The sequence below is a fragment of the Sitophilus oryzae genome, unplaced genomic scaffold (assembly GCF_002938485.1).
Source record: "Sitophilus oryzae breed Bouriz unplaced genomic scaffold, Soryzae_2.0 scaffold_1179_pilon_pilon, whole genome shotgun sequence".
NCBI classification, from domain to species: Eukaryota; Metazoa; Arthropoda; class Insecta; order Coleoptera; family Curculionidae; genus Sitophilus; species Sitophilus oryzae.
This window is the reverse complement of record NW_022145814.1, coordinates 96,074-119,713: the sequence shown is the minus strand read 5'-3', so window position 1 is coordinate 119,713 and position 23,640 is coordinate 96,074. Positions and strand designations below refer to the sequence as shown.

The 23,640-nt window shown below is 34.1% G+C and overlaps 1 protein-coding gene across 2 annotated transcripts in view; it reads right to left on the bottom strand.

Moving 5' to 3' along the window:
• LOC115891029 (synaptic vesicular amine transporter) overlaps positions 1 to 23,640 on the bottom strand; it is a 153,239-nt gene that overhangs the window by 56,822 nt on the left and 72,777 nt on the right. For both annotated transcript variants that reach the window (XM_030911431.1, XM_030911424.1), the window contains exon 5: positions 3,512 to 3,778. In XM_030911431.1, coding sequence (XP_030767291.1) covers positions 3,512 to 3,778 — 267 coding nt within the window. The remainder of the gene's footprint in view (positions 1 to 3,511; positions 3,779 to 23,640) is intronic.

The window sequence follows — 23,640 nt, the reverse complement described above, 5'->3', positions numbered from 1 at the left end:
ATATAGGAACGTGTAATAATGTAGGCCATCCTAAGTGAACAAAAATGCCCATTGAAATATATTTTCTTCTTTCGGCATATAATTGCAGAGTATAATAATTTTTATTGCTCGTTGCGTTGCATAAAAATACTGGTTTGAAAAATTTTCGTTTCAAAAACCATACTTCAAAAATATTCTAAGAATGGTCGTAATTAATTTAAACAAGTAATTATTGCTAGTGTATCTATCAGTGTTTTAGGGTGTAACTAACTTTTTACTTGAAAAAACAAATTTTTTTGTTCTGTAGATACTTTTTGAATACAAAGAGTGAGGCAGTTAAATTAAAAAATCGTATTAAAGTTGTGTATTAAGTGAAACAGGTTGCAAAATTATTTTACTTTTCGGATGTTTTAGGTGGTTATTATCATCCTTATAATACCGTATGATCGAAAAAAAAAACGGTGTCAGAGATGGCTATGAAATGAAGATCGCTGTCATTTTATACGTAAATTTGTATGGGAAATGCCATCGATCGTCATTTCCCAGCCAACTGGACGCCGTTTTTTTCAATCATACGGTATACTGCGATACAATATATTTTGAAATATAATTAGTCGTTTCTATTTAAGATTTAATATTTGTGTTTGATATGAAGTATGAGACTTTTAAGATACAAAGTAAATAACTTTATAATCCTAAACCGAAGATCTAATAGCTTTATTTACAATTTACAATATTATTCACATATAAGTTCGCGACATACCTACGGGGCAAATATATGTATATGATATTTTAGTTCAATGCAATTCTAGTTCAATCACTACCAGAGTCGGTGCTGTAGTTACTTTGCTGTTACTTAAACGGAGTATGAAGGTATTGTCTATGTTTTTCTATTTCTGTAAATTTGTAATACGGTTTTAACACACACAGAAGAAACAACGTTAAAATTCCCTTATTTTCTACTCCAAAAATCGATTTAATAATAATAATAATAATTTCTGTAAATTTGTAATACGGTTTTAACACACACAGAAGAAACAACGTTAAAATTCCCTTATTTTCTACTCTAAAAATCGATTTGAAATTTTGAAGTTTATAATGTCATTTTAGCATTCATCTATGGGGTGTTTCAAAAGTTGTTTTTCTTTTCCGAAAAACCTAGCTCATGTACTGTATTGGAAAGAGTATATCGATTGGCCAGAGGCCGCTATGTCTATGTTTTTCTATTTCTGTAAATTTGTAATAACGTTTTAACACGTCACGTTTTTCTTTCAAACAACCAAAGCGGCTTATTGAAAAAATATTTTTAAAGTGAAACTTCTTTACGCGCGTTGGGAGAATACACGGCCTTGAATTTTTGAATGAAAGCCGCGAGACGCATGCGAGACCGTGACGCGTGATCTAGCGAGAGCAAAAGTGATAGCGGCAGTGTTGTCACAGTTACCCCATTTGGGCTAGATATACCCCTTCGAAAAATAATTTAACCCCGTTATCGAAAAATGAAAAATAAGCTTGTAGCAACTGTGGGTAACGATCTGTGCCATACGTGGCTAAGAAAATCACTATAATAAACTTGAAACTGTTCCAACCTTCATTTCATGCATATTTTCATCGATAGGTTTGTAGCTTCTGAATAACGATCTAGGTAAAACATCTAGCTCATTTGCTACCAGCACAGAATTAGAATTTAGAGTTTAGTTAGTAATTCGCATTTTTATTGAAGGACACTGTAATATTTATATCAAACCCACAATCAACAAGAATATTCGTATAATTTAATAAAATTACTGTAAATCACTATAAATAATGAATTGTTTGTAATTGAGCTGTAATTTCTGTATTATTAATCCGGTAAATGATGAAGATAAACAATTGTGATTGATTAAAATTTTATTTTAAGATAAAACTTTTGTTAACAACATTCTGAGAATTCGAATAATAAATTGAATAATGACAAGACAAGTGACATCTGTCTAAAAAAAAGACAGCGATTTAGAGTGACAATTTGGTTATGTAAAAGAAATACATATTCTATGAGTTTACTGATGTTAGGCAACCAGTAACATTAATTTAAAAATAAATCCCCAACATGCAGGGGCGTAGATAGGTGTATGCTATGGGGGTGGTACTATGATTAAGTCGCAAAAAAATCACCGTCGGAATTTTTTTGTCGAATTAAAACGACGGCGATTTTTTTGTCTTCAAAAAGATATAAAAACATAACACAAAAATTAAAATATAGATTTGTAAATAACATAAACAAAAATGAAACAACGACGTTTATTAGTTAATTTTCTATAAACTATAAAAAAAACTCTAAACTATCAAAAAAACCTATAAAAACTATAAACTATAAATAAAACTACAAAACAAAATCAAGTTTTCTAGTACGCTGTTTGGAAAACCTATCAATAACAGCATCAACATTTATTTCAATATCTTTATGGATATTGATTAGAGTTAACCCCACTAATCTGTACTGGCCAATAAGAACACTTTGTGTGCTTTTAATTAGGTAGAACATATTATAAACGATAAATCAACATAATTAAAAGCATACAAAGTGTTCTTATGTCGGATTTTAATTTAAAAAAATCCTTTCATAGTCAATGACTATTTCAATTCTCGTATCTCGTCAAGCGTCAGGGGGGGGTACTGTCCCCAAGTACCCCCCCCCCCCCTTATCTACGCCCTTGCCAACATGAATAATGAACAAAACATTTAAACAAAAACAGACCACAGACTACAAAAAACAAATTGTTGGTTAGTAGCCGTTAGCAGTAGTCATAGATATAGATGTATTCAGCCGGGTAATAGAAGTATCGTTTTTTAATAAAAATTAAAAACAACACATTATAAAATTATAAAGCTAAAATAGTATACGGTTTTATATTAACTCGAACTAAATTTTTTTTTGAAGTTTATAAAAGGTCTGTTCTCAAAAGAATCCCTGACTAGTCAGCACGTTTCTCATTGGTTAAAATGCGTAGAAACCTGATTGTTAGTCTGGTTTCTACACATTTCAACCAATAAGAAAGGCACTGACTAGTCAGGGATTCTTCTAAGAACAGACCTAAAAAGCATTCATAAAAACATATCGCGGGTGATCTGGCAAATGTTTCTATCTACTGAAACAATAACCTTACAGGAATCAATAAAAACGGTATTTTCAAAAACAGAACAACTTAGAAGGTTGGGCTATTGAAAATATATTATAATGTATATTTTCTATTAAATAATATTTATTTGGACGCAATTAAACTGTAAACTTGTTTATTAATTAGATATAATAAATCAGATAGGACTTTTTGCTTTTGATAAAATTTTTTAACCATTATCGTATCTACTATAGTTTTTGGGACGACAAAAATTAATAAAACGGCGGTCTTTGCAACGATTTTGTTATATCAACTTATAAAAAAAATCACCATACCTAATATTCTTCTCTTTACTACGTGGCTAACTCTCGCACTATTATTACGACGTAACTTAATAAAACTTATATTAGATTATAAACAAAAATAATACTTACGTCCATCTCCGAGGGCCAACGCAGCAAGAACCAAGAAAGGCGCCGATTTTCCAACAAATTCGTACATGAGGCCCCCAAAGGGAGGCCCTATGAGCACCCCGAGGGCAAGTCCGCCCAAGGCTATGCCCATGGCATTTCCTCGTTCTTTATCGTCTGGATATCTTTCGGCCAACATGCCCATTCCGGACACGCTGGAACAGGACGATCCGATACCTTGAAGAGCGCGAGCAATGAATAGAACGCTATAACTTCTTCCAAACGCGAAAACTGAAAATTAAAATACATGTGTTATACGAAATCATAAACTATTCAATCAGTTTGATAGGGTGTGCTACCAATTATTATTATTAAGTGAGGAAATAGTTTATGTGAACTCAATGTCCAATAATAAAAAAACTGACATTTCTCTAACAAAATCTTTTTACAGATGCAAAAGTGGCATTTGATGATAAAATATCAAAAATCTCATAGAAAAAAGGTCCCCAAGTCTGGGCTGGTGTGGGACATTAAGAGCCCCAAACCAGTCCAACTGACTTTGGAAATACTAGACATGAACTTTAAAAAGCTAACTGCGAACTACGGTGGATGTACATTTTTTGGCTATTCACAAAAAAAATATTTTTTTTCGTATGACACAAAACTTCCAGTTCAACATAATAAAAAACTTCTTATTTTGACAACTGTCATAACGGCAAATTAAAAACTCTCTTCACGCTTGCAAAATGTGGGGCTGATAAAATATCGAAAAATTCCAAAAATGAGAGCTGTTCCGAATTCCATTTGTGCTTCAGACGCCGGTGTTTTAGCGCCTCTCCTATTCATATTCATGGCAGGGCTCTCCATTATAGTGGACAAACTGCAGGAGAGAGAATTGGGCATTAGATACAGATACGACGGCGGTCTGTTCAACATAAAAAGACTCAGGGCAAAAACACGTACAAAATTCATCACAGAACGCTGATGATGAGATGACAATTACAAAAAATGTTGGACACATATACCTAGGCATACGAGGCTTACGGCCTTAAGCTAAACATCGACAAAACCAAAAGCATGTGCACTCCCCCGGAAGATCACAACAATGCTATAAAAATCGGAGAAGAGCTATTGGAATATGTAGCGGAATTCAATTACCTCGGCAGTTTGATTTCGGAAAAGGCCAATATCGACTCTGAAATTCAGCACAGGCTTAGCAGCGCCTCAAGAGCATTCTGGAAATTAAAAGACAGGATTTTCTACTATCATGACTTGAGTACCAAACGAAACTTGCCGTGTACCGAGCAATTCTAATCCCCACCATGTTATATGGGAGCGAAACCTGGGTGCCGTACCGCCGACACATGAAGGCATTAAACATGTTACAACAGAGACACCTTAGACAACTCTTAAGAATCCTATGGTTCCATCATGTTTCAAACGTATCGGTCCTTGAGAAAGCTAACTGCGAGAGTATTGAAGTCATGGTTACAAAATCCCGCTTAGGATGGGTTGGTCACGTATGCAGAATGCAAGAAAACCGCATACCAAAATCTCTGCTTTACGGCGAGCTGGTAGACGGTAAGAGGAGGCCGGGTGGACAACCCAAAAGATACAAGAACATTTGCCACGAAAACTTAAAGGGGATTAACATGCAGAATGAGTGGGAAGAACCAGTTCACAATAGAACTCAATGGAGAAGAATTGTAAACTCAGTTAACAGCGACAACCAAAAAGTCAAGAAGCAACAAAGCAATGAGATTTTTGAATGTCCGGAGTGCGGTAGGCAGATAACATCACATGTCGGGCTTTTCAGTCACAGAAAAGCTCATGAAAGAAAACACCTTGCGTGACAATCTTCTGATGCGTGTCAAATACTCGCCAGCGAGTAATGGCAATAGTAGTAGTGTGTTCAGACATACCCATAGAGTGTAGTGATATACGTGGTAATGTTACATTTAAAAATATCAACCCTTATCCACTTAAACTTTTTTGAGACACACTGTTAAATGGAATATATTATCCTGAAATATGTTCTAATATAATAGAGGTCTGCACTTATAAACGAAGTTACTGAGTTCTTTGTTATAGGAGCTAAGTATAATCACTAAGTTCTTTGTTATAGGAACTAGTATAATCTTTGTCAAAATGTTTATGTTTAGTAACTGTACCAAATTTCAACTGGACCAATAACGTATAGTTCTGGAGAATTTGGTGATTGTCAGAAATGTTATATCGGTAAGACATCTATACATTTAAATGTTCGAATTAAAGAATAAAATAATTATTTTGAAAAGGGTATATCGGCAAATCTAGGATCTTTTGTTTTCTGGCTGTTCCTTGAGCAAAAAAAGATTTTTTGACTTCCATAATAAATCGCAGCCATGGTTCGTATGAATGCATTAAGTGATGCCCTTGAATCCATTAATAATGCTGAAAACCCTGTGAAGAGGCAGGTTCTTATCCGTACCCCATTGCAAATAATATACTCCAACACCTTTCCGTTGATGTTGATTTACAACAAAGACTTATTGTCTCTATTCCACTTACATCTAAATCTTTTGTTTTTTTGCCTATTGTTGAAATGTATGTTCAACATGCAATACATTCTCTAAAAAAGTCTGCCTGTTACGATGTATACGACATGAACAGCATAATACTGGATCATACTTCCGCCATATTGATTAATATAACTGTATATATGTATATTTCATGTAAACTATATCATTTATAAATATACAAACCAAAAAATACGAGGAATAATTATGTTTCCATGTATATCTCCATACATATTTATTAATCCGTATATATCTAACTAGCGTGACGTCATAAATCTCGCTCCGTGGCTAATAGAACCGGCATTGGTACATCTTTAGCAAATGTCAAAAGCTGATGACATTTACTTTTTTGTCAATGTATGACAGTTTCGTGTTGATTTTTAATGCAAGAAGAGGAAGAATTGTCCACTTGTTTTAAATATTTTCCTTTTCTATTTCACGAAAGTAAAAAGAGTTACCTATCTGATTCGTTCAGGCTAGTTCAGGCACTCAATTTGAAGAATATCAGTAACTTTTTTGATAGAGGGATTTTATATTTGCCATGTTGGTAAAAAATAACGGTCAAAATTCAAAGTTATTCATTTTATAGACTATAACATACATTTTTAATCTCTGTGTTAGCCAGGGCATTTTTCCAAATTGTTTTAAGTTATCTAGAGTCGTGCCTATTTTCAAGAAGGGCGATGTTAATTGCCCTAGCGACTACCGGCCAATATCAATCGTACCAGTGTTTGGAAAGATTTTTGAAGATATTATAAAGAACAGTCTTGTTCAATATTTTGAGCGCAACAGTTTGCTTGACGTGGCTCAGTATGGATTCCGCGAAGGAAAATCAACAGTTCAGGCTGTAGTCAAGATTGTGGAGGACATAGTCGAGGGCCTTGAGGCTGGTGAGCAGGTCGAACTGGTCTTGTGCGATTTATCTAAGGCCTTTGACTGCGTCTCGCATGATCTACTCATTGAAAAATTGCGGCTTTACGGGATTAGAGGAGACTCTCTAAGGTTGATAGAGTCATATATGCCACTAAGATAACAATCCGTTTCTTTTGACAACGAGAATTCCAATTTTAAATTTATGACTAATAGCGTACCACAAGGTTCTATCCTTGGCCCTATTCTATTTATTATATACAGGGTCCGGCAATAGTGCGTCGGGCATCTGTAGCTCATAGAATAAAAAACTTGAGAATTTTGTTTAATTGCAGACCTAAAGTATGTACCAGGATGAATTTCAGGAAAATATTTTAACTTCTATAGGGTGGCTCAAAAAAGTGTGACTGGATCGGGATGATTTTTTTTTAAATGGAACACCCTGTATATTATTGCATTTTTGGCTTCCTTTCAGATCATTTTACATAATCCTAACATATGAGTAAATCTATGTCGATAGTCTCAGAGATATTAATAAATAAATCAAAAATATATATTTTTCAACCATTATTAAAAAAAATATTAAAAATACAAGAACTGTTCTGAAATGAAAACTATATTAGATATTTACTTTAGATGATCTGTTCTTACTTTGCTATAAATATGGTAATCGTAAATCATACAGGATGTTCAATATTTTACGCCAAACTTTCAAAAATATAAAATAATTTTTCTTGATTTTTTTAAATGAAAGACCCTGTATATTATTTTTTTATTTTATGGAGAATTAAAAAATGAACATTTTTTGTATTTAAAGTATTTTAAAATTTTTAATAGTTTTTCGGATACACGCAATATTATTTCATATGGCGCTTTCAATGGTAAAATACGAGAGAAAAATCATTGGGTGGCTTTGATAAAAATTTACTGTGGAAAATGCCATATGAAATACAAAACCGGGAATATCTGCGAAACCGTTAAAATTTTTGAAATACTCTAAATACAAAAAATTTTAATTTTTTAATTCTCCATCTACTGAAAAAATAATACACAAGGTGTTTGTTCTATTTAAAAAAACAAAGTAAAATTGTTTTATATTTTAGAAAGTTTAGCGTAGAATTTTGAACATCCTGTATGATTTACGATTTTCATATTTATAGGAAAGTAAGTACAGACCATCTAAAGTAAATATCTAATATAGTTTTGATTTCAGGACAGTTCTTGTATTATTAATCATTTTTTTTAAGAATGGCTGAAAAATATATAATTTTTATTTATTTATTAATATCTCAGAAATTATCGAAATATAATTATTCATGTCTTAGGATTATGTAAAGTGATCTGAAAGGAAGCCAAAAATGCAATAATATACAGGGTGTTCCATTTAAAAAAAATCATCCCGATCCACTCACACTTTTTTGAGCCACCCTATAGAAGTTAAAATATTTTCTTGAAAGACATCCTAGTACATACTTTAGGTTTGCACTTAAACAAAATTCCCAAGTTTTTATTCTAGGAGCTACAGCTGCCCGACGCACTATTGCCGGACCCTGTATATGAACGATCTTTTCAGTTTTTTATCTCCTGAAAAATGTATTTGCTATGCAGATGATACTTCTCTGTTATGCCGCCACAAAAATATTAAAGAACTAGAAGAGAATAGTAAGCACATTGTCCTAAAAACTGAAAAATGGTTCTCTGGTAACTACCTGAGTTTGAATTCAGATAAAACCCAAAAAATTATATTTTCCACTACACATAATATTTCTGGTAAGAAAAGTGCTAGAGTTTAGGAATAACACTTGACGGTCAACTTAGTTGGTCCCCTCACATCGAATCCTTACGACCTACACTGTCATCCGCCTTATTTGTGTTGAGAAAATTAAAGTATACTGTTAGTCAACAATCGGTCTTAAATGTCTATTATGCGCTTTTTCATAACCATATCTCCTGTGGTGTGATACTGTGGGACAAATCATCTAGCTCCGCACAAATATCTAAATTGCAGAAGAAGGCAGTGCGAATCCGCAGGAGTGGGTTACCTTGATCACTGTAAACCACACTTTGTTAATTTGCAGATATTGACTCTGCCATCTTTATACATTTTATGTCAATTGTTAGAAATTCACAGGAACAAGTCTCTTGTATAACTCTGATATACATAACTATGGCACAAGATCCGCTCATCTTATAAGAGCAAATAAATTTAGGCTCACCAAATCTTCAAGAAACTCTTTAAATGTTGAATTGTATAATGTAATTCCTACTTCCGTCAAAAGTTATAAAATTTGTAAATTTAGGGCAGTTTTGAAGAATTTTCTGATAGTCCATGAGTTCTACTCGGTGGCGGAATATTTTAATATTATGAACTTAACCACGGACCTAACTTAAATGTTGTATTCATTGTTTATACACTGTATTTGTATTTTACTTACATGTTGTTTTAATTTTTATTTTAGTTTGTATATATTTAACTGTTTTTATGACATGCTACAATTGTATCTTGTTTGTACAAAATGTGGTCAAATAAAGCAATCTATCTATCTATCTATCTATCTATCTACCTGCTCAAAAGTTGTTGTTACGTTTCTCACAGTAATGATGAAACATTATTGTATTGGAGAATTTGAAATTTTTGATGATCATAGAAGTGGTAAAATCGACCTGGTAGATTAAACAAATCTGGTTTAATCTCACCTCGAGTTGATGTACCAATTACGCACATAGAAAAGTGGAGGAATAATTTGCTACCTTCTAGACAATTTGGATATGTTGTATTGACTGCAAGTGGAGGTATTATGGACTATGAATAAGCTAGATGAAAACATCTTGGAGGAAAAATTTCAGGGTTCTTCTTCTAATGTAAAATTATTACAATTCTTAAGATACAGGGCATAAATTTGAATCAAAATGTATATAATAGAAACTTTTTTAATCGCGTTAATTAATAGTGTTTTTATATTATTTCTTTACATTCTTTTTATTTAATTTTTATTACGGTTGCTCAGTTATTTTCGTGTATTTATTTCCTATTACATTAATTAATTTGCTTTTCAAAAAATTGTATTACTATGTATTGAAACGAGTTTAAACATTTTTTACAAATTCATTTTTAATAGTATTACCATGATAATACACACTTCACATTATATTCTGGTTCGAGCGAAATTCGAGTATTTTTTCAATGCCGCCATCGGAAATTGATATTCACGACTTTATTCAATCTCGTGTCGAATAATGATTGAGAGCAGAAAATCTGAAATCAGATTTAAATATCTGAAATTAGATTAATATACAGTACGGATTTTATACTGTAAAATTGAGATTTGAACTTAACATCTAGATTTACTATCTACAGCGTCACTGTAGATACTAAGTGTTATTTTTTTTTGTAAAAAAATTGAAAGATAAACACAATCCAGTCACTGACATTTAAAAAATAGGTTGCTGAACATCTTTGGAGTATTTAAATACTCCGCGCGAGCGCCTATTTTTTGTATGTGAGCCATATAAAAAATGTACCATTATTTGAATATAGGGTATTAGAAATAGGTAAAAGCATGAGCAAATAGTTCAAGCAAAGACCCAGAAAAATTGTTAAAAGGGATTGAGGAACTCGAGGACGAACTCCAAGATGATGAAAATTCTGACGAGTACACGATCGAAGTAGAAGAGACTGCAGAGAAAATGCACAAAGTGCAGGTACTGATTACGTTAAATTTGCTGCAATACAGAGTGATTCTGAAGGATCTACGTGGTCCATATTTTTTTAGGAAAAGATAAACAACGTAAGCGAAACAAAATAAAACCATCTTCCTCAACAAACAAAAGCCCCAATATAGTTTTGAAAGATCTTGGTACAGTGGAAGATGCAAAAACGTAAAATCAAGTCAAGGCACAAAGTCTAGAGTGGATGTTGTGAATAAGATTCGACTATGTTGGTTAGTAGAATTCACTCACGATGATTCTAGGAATAGCAGGTGTTGTCCACTTAGTTTTTTTAATTAGCTTAATTTTAACAAGCGTTGGGGTAGGTAGTATTTCTTTGGGCTGCTAAGGTCTACTCTTTTTGGTACTAGTGTTCTTTTTTGATAAACTCGGCTGGCTTTCTAAGGATTAAATATTTGGGCACAATGTCTGTAAATACTGGGGGATTTCTTCTACCAGAAGTACTTATTATCTATGTCAGGGGACTTATTTATCTATGTCAGGAACTAAAAAAATCTTGTGTTCTTTTTTACTATCCTTTTTATCCTTTCGAGCGATGAATGAAGACCTTTCTGCTTCGTTCGTGTCAATTCAGCGCTGCCGCTGTAGTCTTTTAAATTAATTAAAGCTGGAGTATTTAAACGAAGAGGCTTTGCAACTTCGTATGTTTCTTCACAGAATATATATTTTCTGGACTGCTGGCGGTATAGAATATTTAGATTCATTCTTAAAGAAGTTTTCCTAAATGAGGAAAATTTGGATACAGAAGCATTATTATTGTCCGTAATCTATTTTTTATCAAAATGTTTTTAATAAACCATTCTCTGACAATTTTACTAAAAGGTTACGAATTTACTCTTGATATTAATTTAAAGAGGTATAAATTGCGGTAAGAAGGAAATTTTATAAATCGTTTTGAGGACATCATTAAATGTAATTAATACTAGATGAAGTAAATGCATGCTTGAAACAGAAAAAAAAGAGCCAAGAAAGTTCTTAAGTACTAGGTGTGAAAAGAGTGTAAAATTCTGAAATATTTAAGTGTATAATTATTCTAAAAATAGAAACCAGAAAAAACAAAGAATTAGCAACAGTATTGCTCGTTAGTAGTTAGAGGTAAGCGACAGATTATTAAAAAAATGTAATTTAAGAACTACTCATTACATACTTTTATGAAGTTTTTGGAAATAATTTAAACCTGATTAAATATTGACGCTTGAAGATAGATGAATTTGTTGTCTTGAAAACATAGAATAGCAGAAAAGAAGGTTCATAGGGTCTTTTCGTATAACATTTTTCAATTTGATATTTCCCTCAAATGTTGTTTCCATATACAAGGGGAGTAAATAAGCGATAAAAGTCCAAAATAACCGAGTTATTTTATTTTGAAAATTAAAAAATTATTCTTTTTTGTTTAAATGCTTTCTGTCCTAAAAATCAAAAGGCGTTTCTATGATAATATCTAAAATATTTAAAATTTCTGGACGAAAAAAACTGCCTGTCAAAAAAAATTGTATAGCCTAAAAGTCAAATTTAGTGATTACCACAGCCACTGTGACACAAAGAGAAGACAGGTGACGATCTATTTCAAAAATTAAATTGTTCGAATGTCATATAATAATGGAGGTAACTGACATAGAATTGAGCCATTAAAACATTATCATAAATCATTTTTTTCAAATGGAAACTCCCCTTTTTTATTTCACTAGTGAAAAGAATTTTCAATTCGTTACTTTTTGACTATACAATGTATAGTCCTATACCTAATGTTCCTATACCTAAAATAAATCGTTTTTAAGTTATTTAAGATTTAGTTTTAAAACGTATATTTTTCTTGATTTTATCTAGCTTCTTTTGACATTAAGTGTCAAACGATCAAACGATGAGACAATTTATTTCCATCTGTCAGAAAACTAATTATTTGAATTTCCTATATTATAAATACTACCGGCTTAAGAGTTTAAAAAGTGTATTTATAAAAATATATCTCGTATTTTCGCTCTTTAGTGATATCTACTTAATAGTTAGATGCTAGAGATAGATAGATATAATAGTTAGAGATAGATAGATTAGATATTATTAGTAATATACCATATACTCGAAAAAATAAACGGCACAAAGTTGACTTGGAAATTATGATCGATGACATACTGCTATATGCATCTATTGTTTCACATCAGTTCTTGACCACAGATTCTTGACCTTTAAAGTCATAGGCCAGTAGTAAAAATCAGAGAAAATATACGCTTTAAAACTAAATCATAAATAACTTAGAAACGATTTATTTCAGGTATAGGAAAATGTATAGTCAAAAAGTAACGAGTTGAAAAACCTTTCCACTAGTGAAATATAAAAAATGGGGTTTCCATTTGAAAAAAAAATTTCTGATAATTTCTTTATCACTCAATTCCATGACAGCTACGGCCATTATTATATGACATTTGAACAATTTAATTTTTTGAAATAGATAGCCACATGTCTTCTCTTTATGTCACAGTGGCTGTGGTAATCACTAAATTTGACTTTTTAACTAATACCATATGTCCTTCTAAGAAAATATTTACGGTCAAGCATATAAGATAATAAGATCCCAGCTGAAAAAAATGCCACCCAGAGTTCAAATGGACCCAGAAGAAAAAATCAAACAGTTTAAGGCTCTATTTGTATATGAGAGACAAACCTGGACTCAACCAAATAATATACAAATTGTGATAAGAGAATGTGATATTTTTTGTGATTCAGATATAATAAATGATATAAAAGATATAAAAATTAACAAATCTCCGGGCTGTGATAATTTGCCACCAAATGTGATAAAAACGCTAATATTGGACAATGTAGAATATTTTAGAACATTTTTCAATAACTGTCTTCAGAGAAATGAATTCCCTAAAGAATGGAAGAGATCCAAATTAACCCTAATAGAGAAACCCCGGAAGCACCTAAATGATCCACCAAAATATCGTCCGATTTACCTCATTGATGTAATCGGGAAAGTCTATGAGAAACTCATCAATACGCGACTCTTGGAAGAAATTAGGAAGAAACGAAATGGTATGCATCCAAACCAGTATGGATTTGTAAAGGGGAAATCTACCACACATGCAATGAAAAAAATATCGGATATCGTGAAAAGAAAAGCCACTTGGCATAATGCTTTGATTTTAGTCGACGTTAAAAATGCATTTAATTGCGCGTCATGGAAAATAATTATTAAAGAACTTAGAAGATGGGGCATAAGTGGATATTTGGTGAACATAATAAGAAGCTACCTTGATAATACATTTATAGTTCTCAATAGAGAAGATGAAAGAGAGGTATTCGGTGGCGTCCCACAGGGCTCGGTGCTGGGGCCAACTCTGTGGAACATATTCTACGACAGTGTCATGGAGCTTACTGTACCAGGTGGGACAGAGTTGATCTGTTACGTCGATGATCTTGCTGTGATAATAACAAAAAAAACCAAAAGAAACAAAAAAAATAAACGACCTCGACCTAATGCAGACTGTCGATGATACACTAAAAATCATAGCCAGATGGATGCGTGAGCACAGACTCGAAATAGCTGTGGAAAAAACAGAGGCGATTTTACTGAGCCGCAAGAGAAAAGTTGACCATATAAGGCTTAATTTTAAGGATATAATAATAAATCCAGTAAAGCAAGTCAACTATCTTGGATTCCACATAGACCGTGCACTCACGATGGGCCTGCACATCAAGGAGTTGTGTGTCTGAAATCACAACGAACTGCTAAAGCGTTGTCCGCAATACTGCCAAACGTTTGGGGCCCAACACCAGCAAAGAGAAGAGTGTTAGCATATGCGTGCCAGGATATTATTATGTATGGAGCACCTGTGTGGAACGAAGCAACCAATATGCAGGTAAATAAAAAAAGACTTGAAGGTGCACAGAGAGACATGGCTTTGAGGGTCTGCTCGGCGTATCGGACAACTTCAACTGAGGCAGCCTTGATGATATCGGGTCTGGTGCCCTTGCATCTTCTCTCAAGAGAAAGAGAATGACTCTTTCTCAAGGGTGAAGTACAAACCAGGGCAAGCAGAGAGATGGAGAGAAACCGCACAGTGCAGCAGTGGCAGGCAGAATGGGAAGTATCACAAAAGGGAAGATGGACATATAAGCTCATCCCAAATATAAATATGTGGATTAAAAGAAAGCATGGAGAGGTAAACTTCTATCTTACTCAAATATTGAGTGGCCACGGAAATTTTGGAAGTTACCTGTGTAAAATTGGAAAGAGGGAAGTCGCGGAATGCCGATACTGTGCTGAACCCAATGATACTCCAGAACACACAATGTTTGCTTGTCCAAGATGGGAACTGGAAAGATGTGAGGCAACATCTCCGCAGATACCTTCTTAAAATCGGTAACAGAAAGATGAGAAAACTTTGAAGCCATCTCAAAACTGGCCCAAAATATACTAGAGGCAAAATACAGAGAAGAGCAGGGGTAATTACAAAAAAGGAACAGTCCGGCGCTTCTTGAGGAGATGCGTCCAGCGGGTCCAGGTAGACGTGGCAGGAGCAAGGGGGTGACGTTTAGTGGGTAGTGTCCTCCAGACAGCTTAAGGAGAGATTGAGTCCCACACTCCGTACGTAAGGTATTTTACACCTCCAAAAAAAAAAAAAAAATGTCCTTCTCATGATCCACTTTCATATCTCTCTAATGATAATGTAAACTTACACAGTTCCTTTTTTTCGCCCGTAGTTTTAGAAGAGCTTCGCAGTACAAATAATACCATCAAAAATAAATCCTCTTCTGGGACTGACGGGCTAACTTGAAAAATGTTTTCGAATCTACCAGAAAGCACTCTGAATCACCTAAATACTTTAATAAACATGTCATTCCAAAATGGTATTTTTCTAAAATGTCTAAAGACGACAATAATCATTCCTCTGCATAAAGGAGGAGACAAAGATGAAGCTTCTAACTATCGCCCAATTGCACTCCTTCCAACGCTGTCTAGGATCATAGAAAGGTTGGTTGAAAGAAGGCTGGTATCTTTTCTGTTTAAGTACAAAATACTTACTGAATATCAATTTGGATTTCTAAGCAACAAGTCCACAAATGACGCTATGTTTTCCCTCCTTAATAAAGTTTACTCCAGCCTAAATAACCATCATTCTACAGCAACAATTTTCTGTCATTTTTCTAAGGCGTTCGATTGTGTAAATCATAAGATCCTAATTAATAAACTGCAGCACTATGGGTTCAGATGATCATCTCTCGAATGGTTTAAGTCGTATCTGAGCAACAGAAGTCAACTTGTGAGGGTGGACACCACGTTGTCTTCTAGCAAACCAATAGAATGTGGAGTACCACAAGGCTCAATACTAGGCCCTATTTTGTTTCTTCTTTTTATTAACGACATTGCTAACATAAACATCAGTGGCAAAATATGTCTTTTTGCGGACGACACTAGCTTCACTTGGAGCAACAAGGACATCACGGCACTTCATAGGGTTATATCAAATTACTTAATCACCATTAAATCTTGGTGCGATTCGAACCTCCTGAGTCTCAACATTTCTAAAACTAAAGCTTTGTCGTATAAAAACTCGTTGCAGCCTTTTGTACTTAACAACACCCCCATTGACGTCGTAAAATCTGTAAAATTCTTAGGACTTGTTGTGGACAATTCTCTGAAATGGGACATACATATCGAAGCTTTGTCGAAAAAATTGAGCTCTGCCTGTTTTGCATTAAGGTCTGTTTCTAAGGAGCTTAACTTGTCAGTGGCTAGAACTGTTTATTATGCACTTTTTGAGTCGCACCTCAGGTATGCCCTTCCATTCTGGGGTACGTGTTGTGCGACTCAATTTGAACGCATTTTCAAGCTCCAGAAGAGAGCTGTTCGATATTCACTGGGACTAAACAGCAGAACTCATTGCCGGGACTTTTTTAAAGAATTAAAAGTATTGACTCTTCCTTCCTTATTTATATTTGAATCCGTTTGCCTAATACCTAAACATGTATAAGCTTCTCAAGATAGGCCATCTCACACTTATCCACTCAGGAACGCGGATCAAGTTCTTTATCTACCTACCCCACGCTCAGAGTTAGTTAAAAGTTCAATATTATACAACGCGAAAAAATTGCACAATCACCTGCCATTTGAAATCAAATCCATAACATCATTTTTTTTCATTTCGCAAAGCATTGAACTCTTATTTACTAGACAAGATATTATATATTATTTTTTTACTATATTACTAGATATATTTTGAAAATCGAATTTGATCTTGTAAATACTGGTCTAATGTTTGCTGTTGCTATATTTACTAATGACATCGAAATAAATTTATTTAGAGGTCATTGATATTTACTATAAACTAACTAAATATTTTTGAATATTATTTTTATATTTTTGTTCTTTGACATTGTAAACATTTATAAATGTTTATTTTAAACTATAAGACTGACAATATTATTTGTATAATGTTTTGTATTATCTTTTGTTTGGTTTGGTTTGTGTACCTTGTTTGTTTACTTTGTTTGTTTAGTTTACCTTTGTCTACAAATTGAAAAAAATTTTGACAATAAAGGCATTTATTTATTTATTTATATTTATTGACATTTAGGCTATACACATTTTTTTGACAGGCAATTTTTTTTGTCCAAAAAATTTTAAATATTTTTTTTTCTCAAAAACGGTTAATGATAGGTATAGAGTGTTTGATATCAAAATTCGTAAAATTTTACATAGAATTTAACTATGTAATAAAAAATGGGAACATCCATTTAAAATAAGAAAGTTGCTGTCAACTTCCGGTATTTCCGAAAGTGCCGCCATATTGAAAATATTTTTAATCGATAGACCTCGTTGTGAAACAACGTTGTGTAAAAAAATCTCCGATCTAGATATTGCAGTTCTCTAGAAACTTGTGATGCACGCTCAGCCTGGAACACCCTGTATATTTATTAATCAAATTACATCTGTCAGTTTATAAATATTTGTATTAATTAGGTTAGTACTATATTATTTAATATAACGAGTATAAAAATGTTGTATGACTTGAGAAATAAAGATTTTTATTTATTTTCATTTATTAGTATCTACATCCAATTTTTCAAAATATTGTCTTTATTACTACTTTTCTATATCTTAAAAGTATTATTTCCCCCATTTGATTAATTCGATTCTGTTAGTAAAATCCAATCGAAACGGTCGCCCTTTTTATATTAACGATCTCGGCGCGATCTCCATTAGCTCGGTAGTCGTGCTTATTAACGCCCCGTTTTCGTCATGATTTAATTAGGGCCACTTACACGCCCAGCCTTGTCGTCACAAAGCGTTTCCTTACTTAACTAGGTTATGAATCGCAGCGGCGGCTTCCATTTCTGCCAGCGCCTTTTTGCATATAACCGACAATTTCCTCTCCTGTGCGCCGAGGAGCAGATTTTAAAACGGGCAAGAATGTTCCTAAAGGGTAGAACCTTTTTGTTTCTTTGATTGCCAAAGGACTGTTAGAAGAGGTGCTTTTCATTTGTGAAATGACCGAGTTCGGTAGTATGTTTATAATATTTGAAATTTTCTTTTAGTTAACATTATTCGATCTAAAATGTACTTTGTCTTCTTCTTCCGGTCTTATATGCAATATTGCACGTTGGGGATCATTTGCACATACTCTTCATTTAATTGTAAGGGTATTGTCAAGCAGCACAAAATGCGATCAACTCAGTAACCATCAATTCGAAGTTGGTCTAAGAATGCCTAGAGAAGTTCAACAAATTAGGGTGCCTGCTCACCAAGGAATAGAAGGCAATTAAAAAGCATATTATCTAGCTAGAAAAGGATCGAACACTCCACTAACTGGACCAGAACCGTCCTGTTTTCAAGACTTGTAACTTGGAATGAGTGTCTTCCAACGGCATTGCCCTACCTATTCGGGTAATGTCGACCATACTTAAACCAAACAAAATCTTTAAAAAATATCTCTTATTGACAAAATATCAATGAAACAAAGATGCATGGTAACTTTAAACATATAACATAAAAGTTGTGTATGCGATTTATGGCTGACAAAAATGACAAAGATACACTTGAGTGATCTCCACGCCTGCACATTCGGCATGTGATGATTTTTCACAAGGGCAGGTCACCCACCACTCATTGTCTTTGCCGAATTCCTCGCATACGATGCCTCTTCTTCCAAATGCCTCTTCTTGCTATTTGGCTTGTCCTTAATTTTCTCTGGTTCATCATCTCTTAGTAATTTTCGTTTGGTTCCTTTTGATTTCGCCAGTTCCATTTTTTGCGTCTTCTTTTTTCTCTAATTCTTCTTTATTTGGTGACACGGTAAATAATTGAGAATGTGTTTTCCTGCCCTTTTTCTGGCTGGACCTTAAAAACCGGGGTGTAGGCTGAATGTCTTCAAATGACAGATTCACTCTCACGCTTTTTTCTAAGTCATTATCACTATCCTGATCTGTATAGGAAATTACACTAGCATCTGATTCGCTATCGGTATCAAAATCGTTCGACATTTTATTTAATAGTTTTTTGTCCTGAAATTCCTGATGGACCAGCTTCTGCCAAGTCTTTGCTTGATATGTTTCCTTTGACAGTATCTTTTATCATTTTTGTCATTTTATTTGCTGTTTTATACTTATTTCCTACGTCTTTTTTACAATATCCCCTTTGTTTTTGTTGTCATCCTGTCTTTGCGGTTCCTCTCCCTCTGTCATGGTTTCTTCAATAATAAGAAATTCTTCCTCATTTATTACACCTTTGTTAAATGGAAAAATCCCTGTTGCCTCAAATCCTTTTACACCTTTTTCAATAGTCGCTGTCTTGTTGTAGGCCTTTTTGAACAGCTCGGCAATATCCGACTGGTCAATTCTTTGATAGTTTTTTGATTTAAGAAAGGAATCACACTCGTGATTGTACGCGGTTTTTAATGGTCCAAAAAAGCAAACATCGAGTGGTTGTAGGCGATGGGATGTGTGAGGTGGCAAGGTCACTATAGTTATGCCATTCTTCTTGCAGAAATCGTATACTTTTAGTGTACAGTGACTGCTATGGTTATCTATTATTAATAACACTTTGTCCGTGATTGAACATTTAGTATGCCTGGCAAAATGCTCAATCCATTCAAAATAGAGGTCTTCGTTGATCCAGCCATTTTTTGAAACTTTATAAAGAGCATTTGTTGGGCCATTTTTTGTGAGCTCATCTTTCATTCTAGCCCTTCCAAAAATAAACATGGGGGGAACATATTCTCCCGCAGCACTTACTGAATAAAGGACGGTTACCAACTTTCCCCGTTCTCCACTTGTAATGGCACCAACTTTTCGTTGTCCTTTAACCGCCAAAATTTTTCCAGGAATGTGCACAGGAGTTATGCCGGTTTCGTCGGCATTGTAAATACGATTAGCAGGAAAATTATAGTCTTTGAAGACTTTAGACAAATTAGAGAAAAATAAGTCTACTTCTTTCTTGTTGAACCCTTTTACCCTGTTCAATGACGTGCTCTCTGGCTTTCTCAGAGATATGTTAGGGTGCCTTTTCAAAAACCCATAGTACCAGTCATTACCACATATTTTTTTATCCTTGTTAAAATTATTCGGGATATTGTTGGCATTCGCATATTGAAAAGCGATCTTTTTAACTTGAAGTCTCGACAGTCCATAAAACAACTTCGACATTTGAATTATGTGATTGTACAACTCGCCCTCCTGGGCAGGGTTAAGAACTGAATGCCTTCCCAATTTCTTATTATTTTGATTGACTTTGCCTTTAAGACGGTCCTGAAGAGTACTATAAGGTACGTGATACGTTCTAGATGCTTTTCTTAATCCCATAGATTTAGTTTTTACGGCGTTTATTGCCCTAGTCATATCTTCTAGAGACCATGAACCCCGGTCTGTTTTTCTGTTGTACTTGAAAGGCATTTTTACAGCATCTAAAAAAAAGATAAATAATTATTATGAATTTCGGGTAATGCCAACCGAGCTCAGGTAAGACGGTCGGTTTTACCCGAAAGTGCATGCGTTTAAAAATAAATCACCACCGGCATTATCAGAAAAATGAGGTTATGTCTTCATGCGGTTTCTGCATAACAAATGCTCAAGCTAATAAATGTCATACAGATATAGGGGAAATATCACATATTTTCGGAGTACTTACCTATTTTTAAACTCAAAACAGATATAACAATTCACGCGAAAATACTTTTTAACGCACAAAATTTTACGTAGCTCAATTACGGCGTCACCGGCACTTGTCCTTAACAGTCTGGCTGTACATCCATCCGCGGCGTTGCATTACACTGCAATTGGCGCGCAATTTGAAATTAAATCGTCTGGTCGGTTTTACCCAGCTGGTTGGTATTCCCCATATTACCTTATCCTTGATTTAAGTAAAAACAATCTTTGGATGTCAACGGCGAATGCAGATTCTGTGGGGAAAATGGGGAAACACCAGAACACCTTATCACTGAGTCCGCCGAGACGACGACCATTCGTGCCATGAACTTTGGTACGGCTGATGTCGAGGATGGAGGGCTCTACGGATCCGTCCCAGATACTGGCTTTTGTTAAAGCCCTGAGAGTGTATGATGTTTAACTGAGTGTTTAACTCGTTATAACTCAAGAAAGTACACAGAATAGTAAGGTCGCGGTGATTAACTCCCCTCCTAAACATTATACATTCTACAAGGGTATTGTCTTCTACTCGACGGATGTGGTTACTGCGTCCGGTATGCCGCTCCAATCCCTGATGTTCCGGACCTATGAGTGCTGTTTTTTTCCTGGCCCTCTTCGACCCTCAATTTTGCCCTGCAGGACCAGTTTCTGAATGGCGTAGTTCCTCTCAAAATTGCCCCAAATATGACATTTTCCGGGTTATTACTATATTAAGCATTTGTCTTGCGACACCAGCTCTCTGCAGGACTTCTTTGTTTAAAATGTGATCGATATACGAGATCTTAAATAGTCTGCGAAGAGTCCACATCTCAAACGATTCAATGCGATTTAGAGACTTTACTTTGATTGACCACGCACCATACAACAGGACGGGCCATACACAGCACATAATTACTCTTAGTCGGAGGTCTAATGGTAAGCGTTGTTATAGGAGGATATTCCGAAGCCTTTAAAACGTTTTTTTGGCCATGCCGATTCGAATTTTAATTTCCTCGTCGCAGTTCCATTTGTTATTGACAACAGAGCCGAGATACTTAAACCTATCCACCTGATCAATGATCTCGCCGCTTAGAGTGAGGTTAACATTTTGGATTTGTCTATACTAATCACCATGGTCTTTGTTTTTGAAGTATTAATAATAATATCTGATATTATTAATGGGCTTTCCATTGACCTTAACACCCCTGGACTCATTTTCGAGAGCAAGCCGGAATATTTTTTCGACATAATGTTAAAACGCATCGGTGACACATTGCATCCTTGTCGCACTCTGTCGCATCCTTGTCTGCAATTTTTGTTTTGACCATTTTGACTTCAAAGGCTTCGGTCGAGATTGTGTCATTTATTTTCACTTCAGCTGTTTGGTTCCAATATAATTGTTTTATGATTTGGATCTCCTTCTCATCTACTCCGATTTCCAGTATTCATGCCAGAAGTAAATCATGCTTGACATTAAATAAAACGCAAACTGGAGTACATTGCACAGAATCTGGATGATTACTCAGATTTAGAAAAGCTTATGACATCAATGAAACATCAGGCAACGAAGTGTACGTAGAAAACGTATCCGAAACGATAAAAAAATCAAGAAAATAGAACATAAACAACATGTGTTATTTAGTTTTATTTTAGCTTTTTATCATCCAGTTATTTACTTTTTCTTTAAATTAAGGTACCAAATTCTTAATATTACTTTACTTCTTGCACATTATAACTTTGTTCTACTTAGTTCCAATTTAACCTTTTTTATTGTTACTATTAGCATTTTTTTTTAATTATTATTTAATAATTGCACTTTAAAAATCCTTAAAGCTATGCATTTCATTGAAACAACTATTCTTTAAAAATATAATTAGAGACAATTTTTTTTATCAAGGGTCCTTAGGGGACCCCTAGGCCCTGTTCGCTATTTACGTTGATATTAATAGCTTGGGCGTTTAAGGGTTAAATCATATTTTTTATTTTTGCTCTATACAGAACAAGAAAATACTATTTTTCTCATAAATATTTCTAATTTCAAAATTTTTTTGCTTAAGAACATTTTTGCATTCAAATGTATATCAATGATATTAATCACTGCTTTGGATGAATTTAAATTAATAAAGATGATGATGGTATCTTGCATACAAAACCTCAGATTGGAAAATTAACCTTGCCGTTTTCTAAAAAACGTTGCAATGGGCAAGTGGACATTATTTTCATTTCTTATTACAGTTAAACTTAAATTTTAAGGAAAATTAAAATATTTTTAGGTTCTAGCATATTAAACATTTGTTTTATTATGAGTTGAAGGGATTTAAACTAAATAATGTGACAACCTTATTGATTTGTGAAGAATTCCATATAATACAAATTCTTTGAACAAATGGAAAAGGTAGTTTAAAGAACAATCTCAGTTTAAAAACGGAGCTACTATAACATTGTCACGGTGGTCATCTTCTGACCGAAGGTTCAGAAGAGGCCCACAATAGATCTGAAAAGGTCGCAGTGGAACAAGCCGATAACCATCTCGAAGAATCTATCTACTATAACATTAATTATGAGTTACCTACTATAAAGTAATTATATTAAAACTAAAAGAATTTCGGACTTCTATTGTCTTGAACTATTGAGCTTATGCCGAGAGAACCGAGCATTTACTGGGGAAAATGTAAAAAAAGTAAAGATGTTGGGTGCAGTCAAGCATGAGGTTGTTGTTGTCATGTCATAAGCATTGAGAATACCTGCATTGATGCGTTTTATGAGTGGTTGTCATATTGTTGAAATTTCCATACTTGGATTGCTAAAGATTTTATTATTGCTAGATATAGGGCCTCTTAAATTTGCACTTTTTCCAATGGGTTTTTTTTCTGG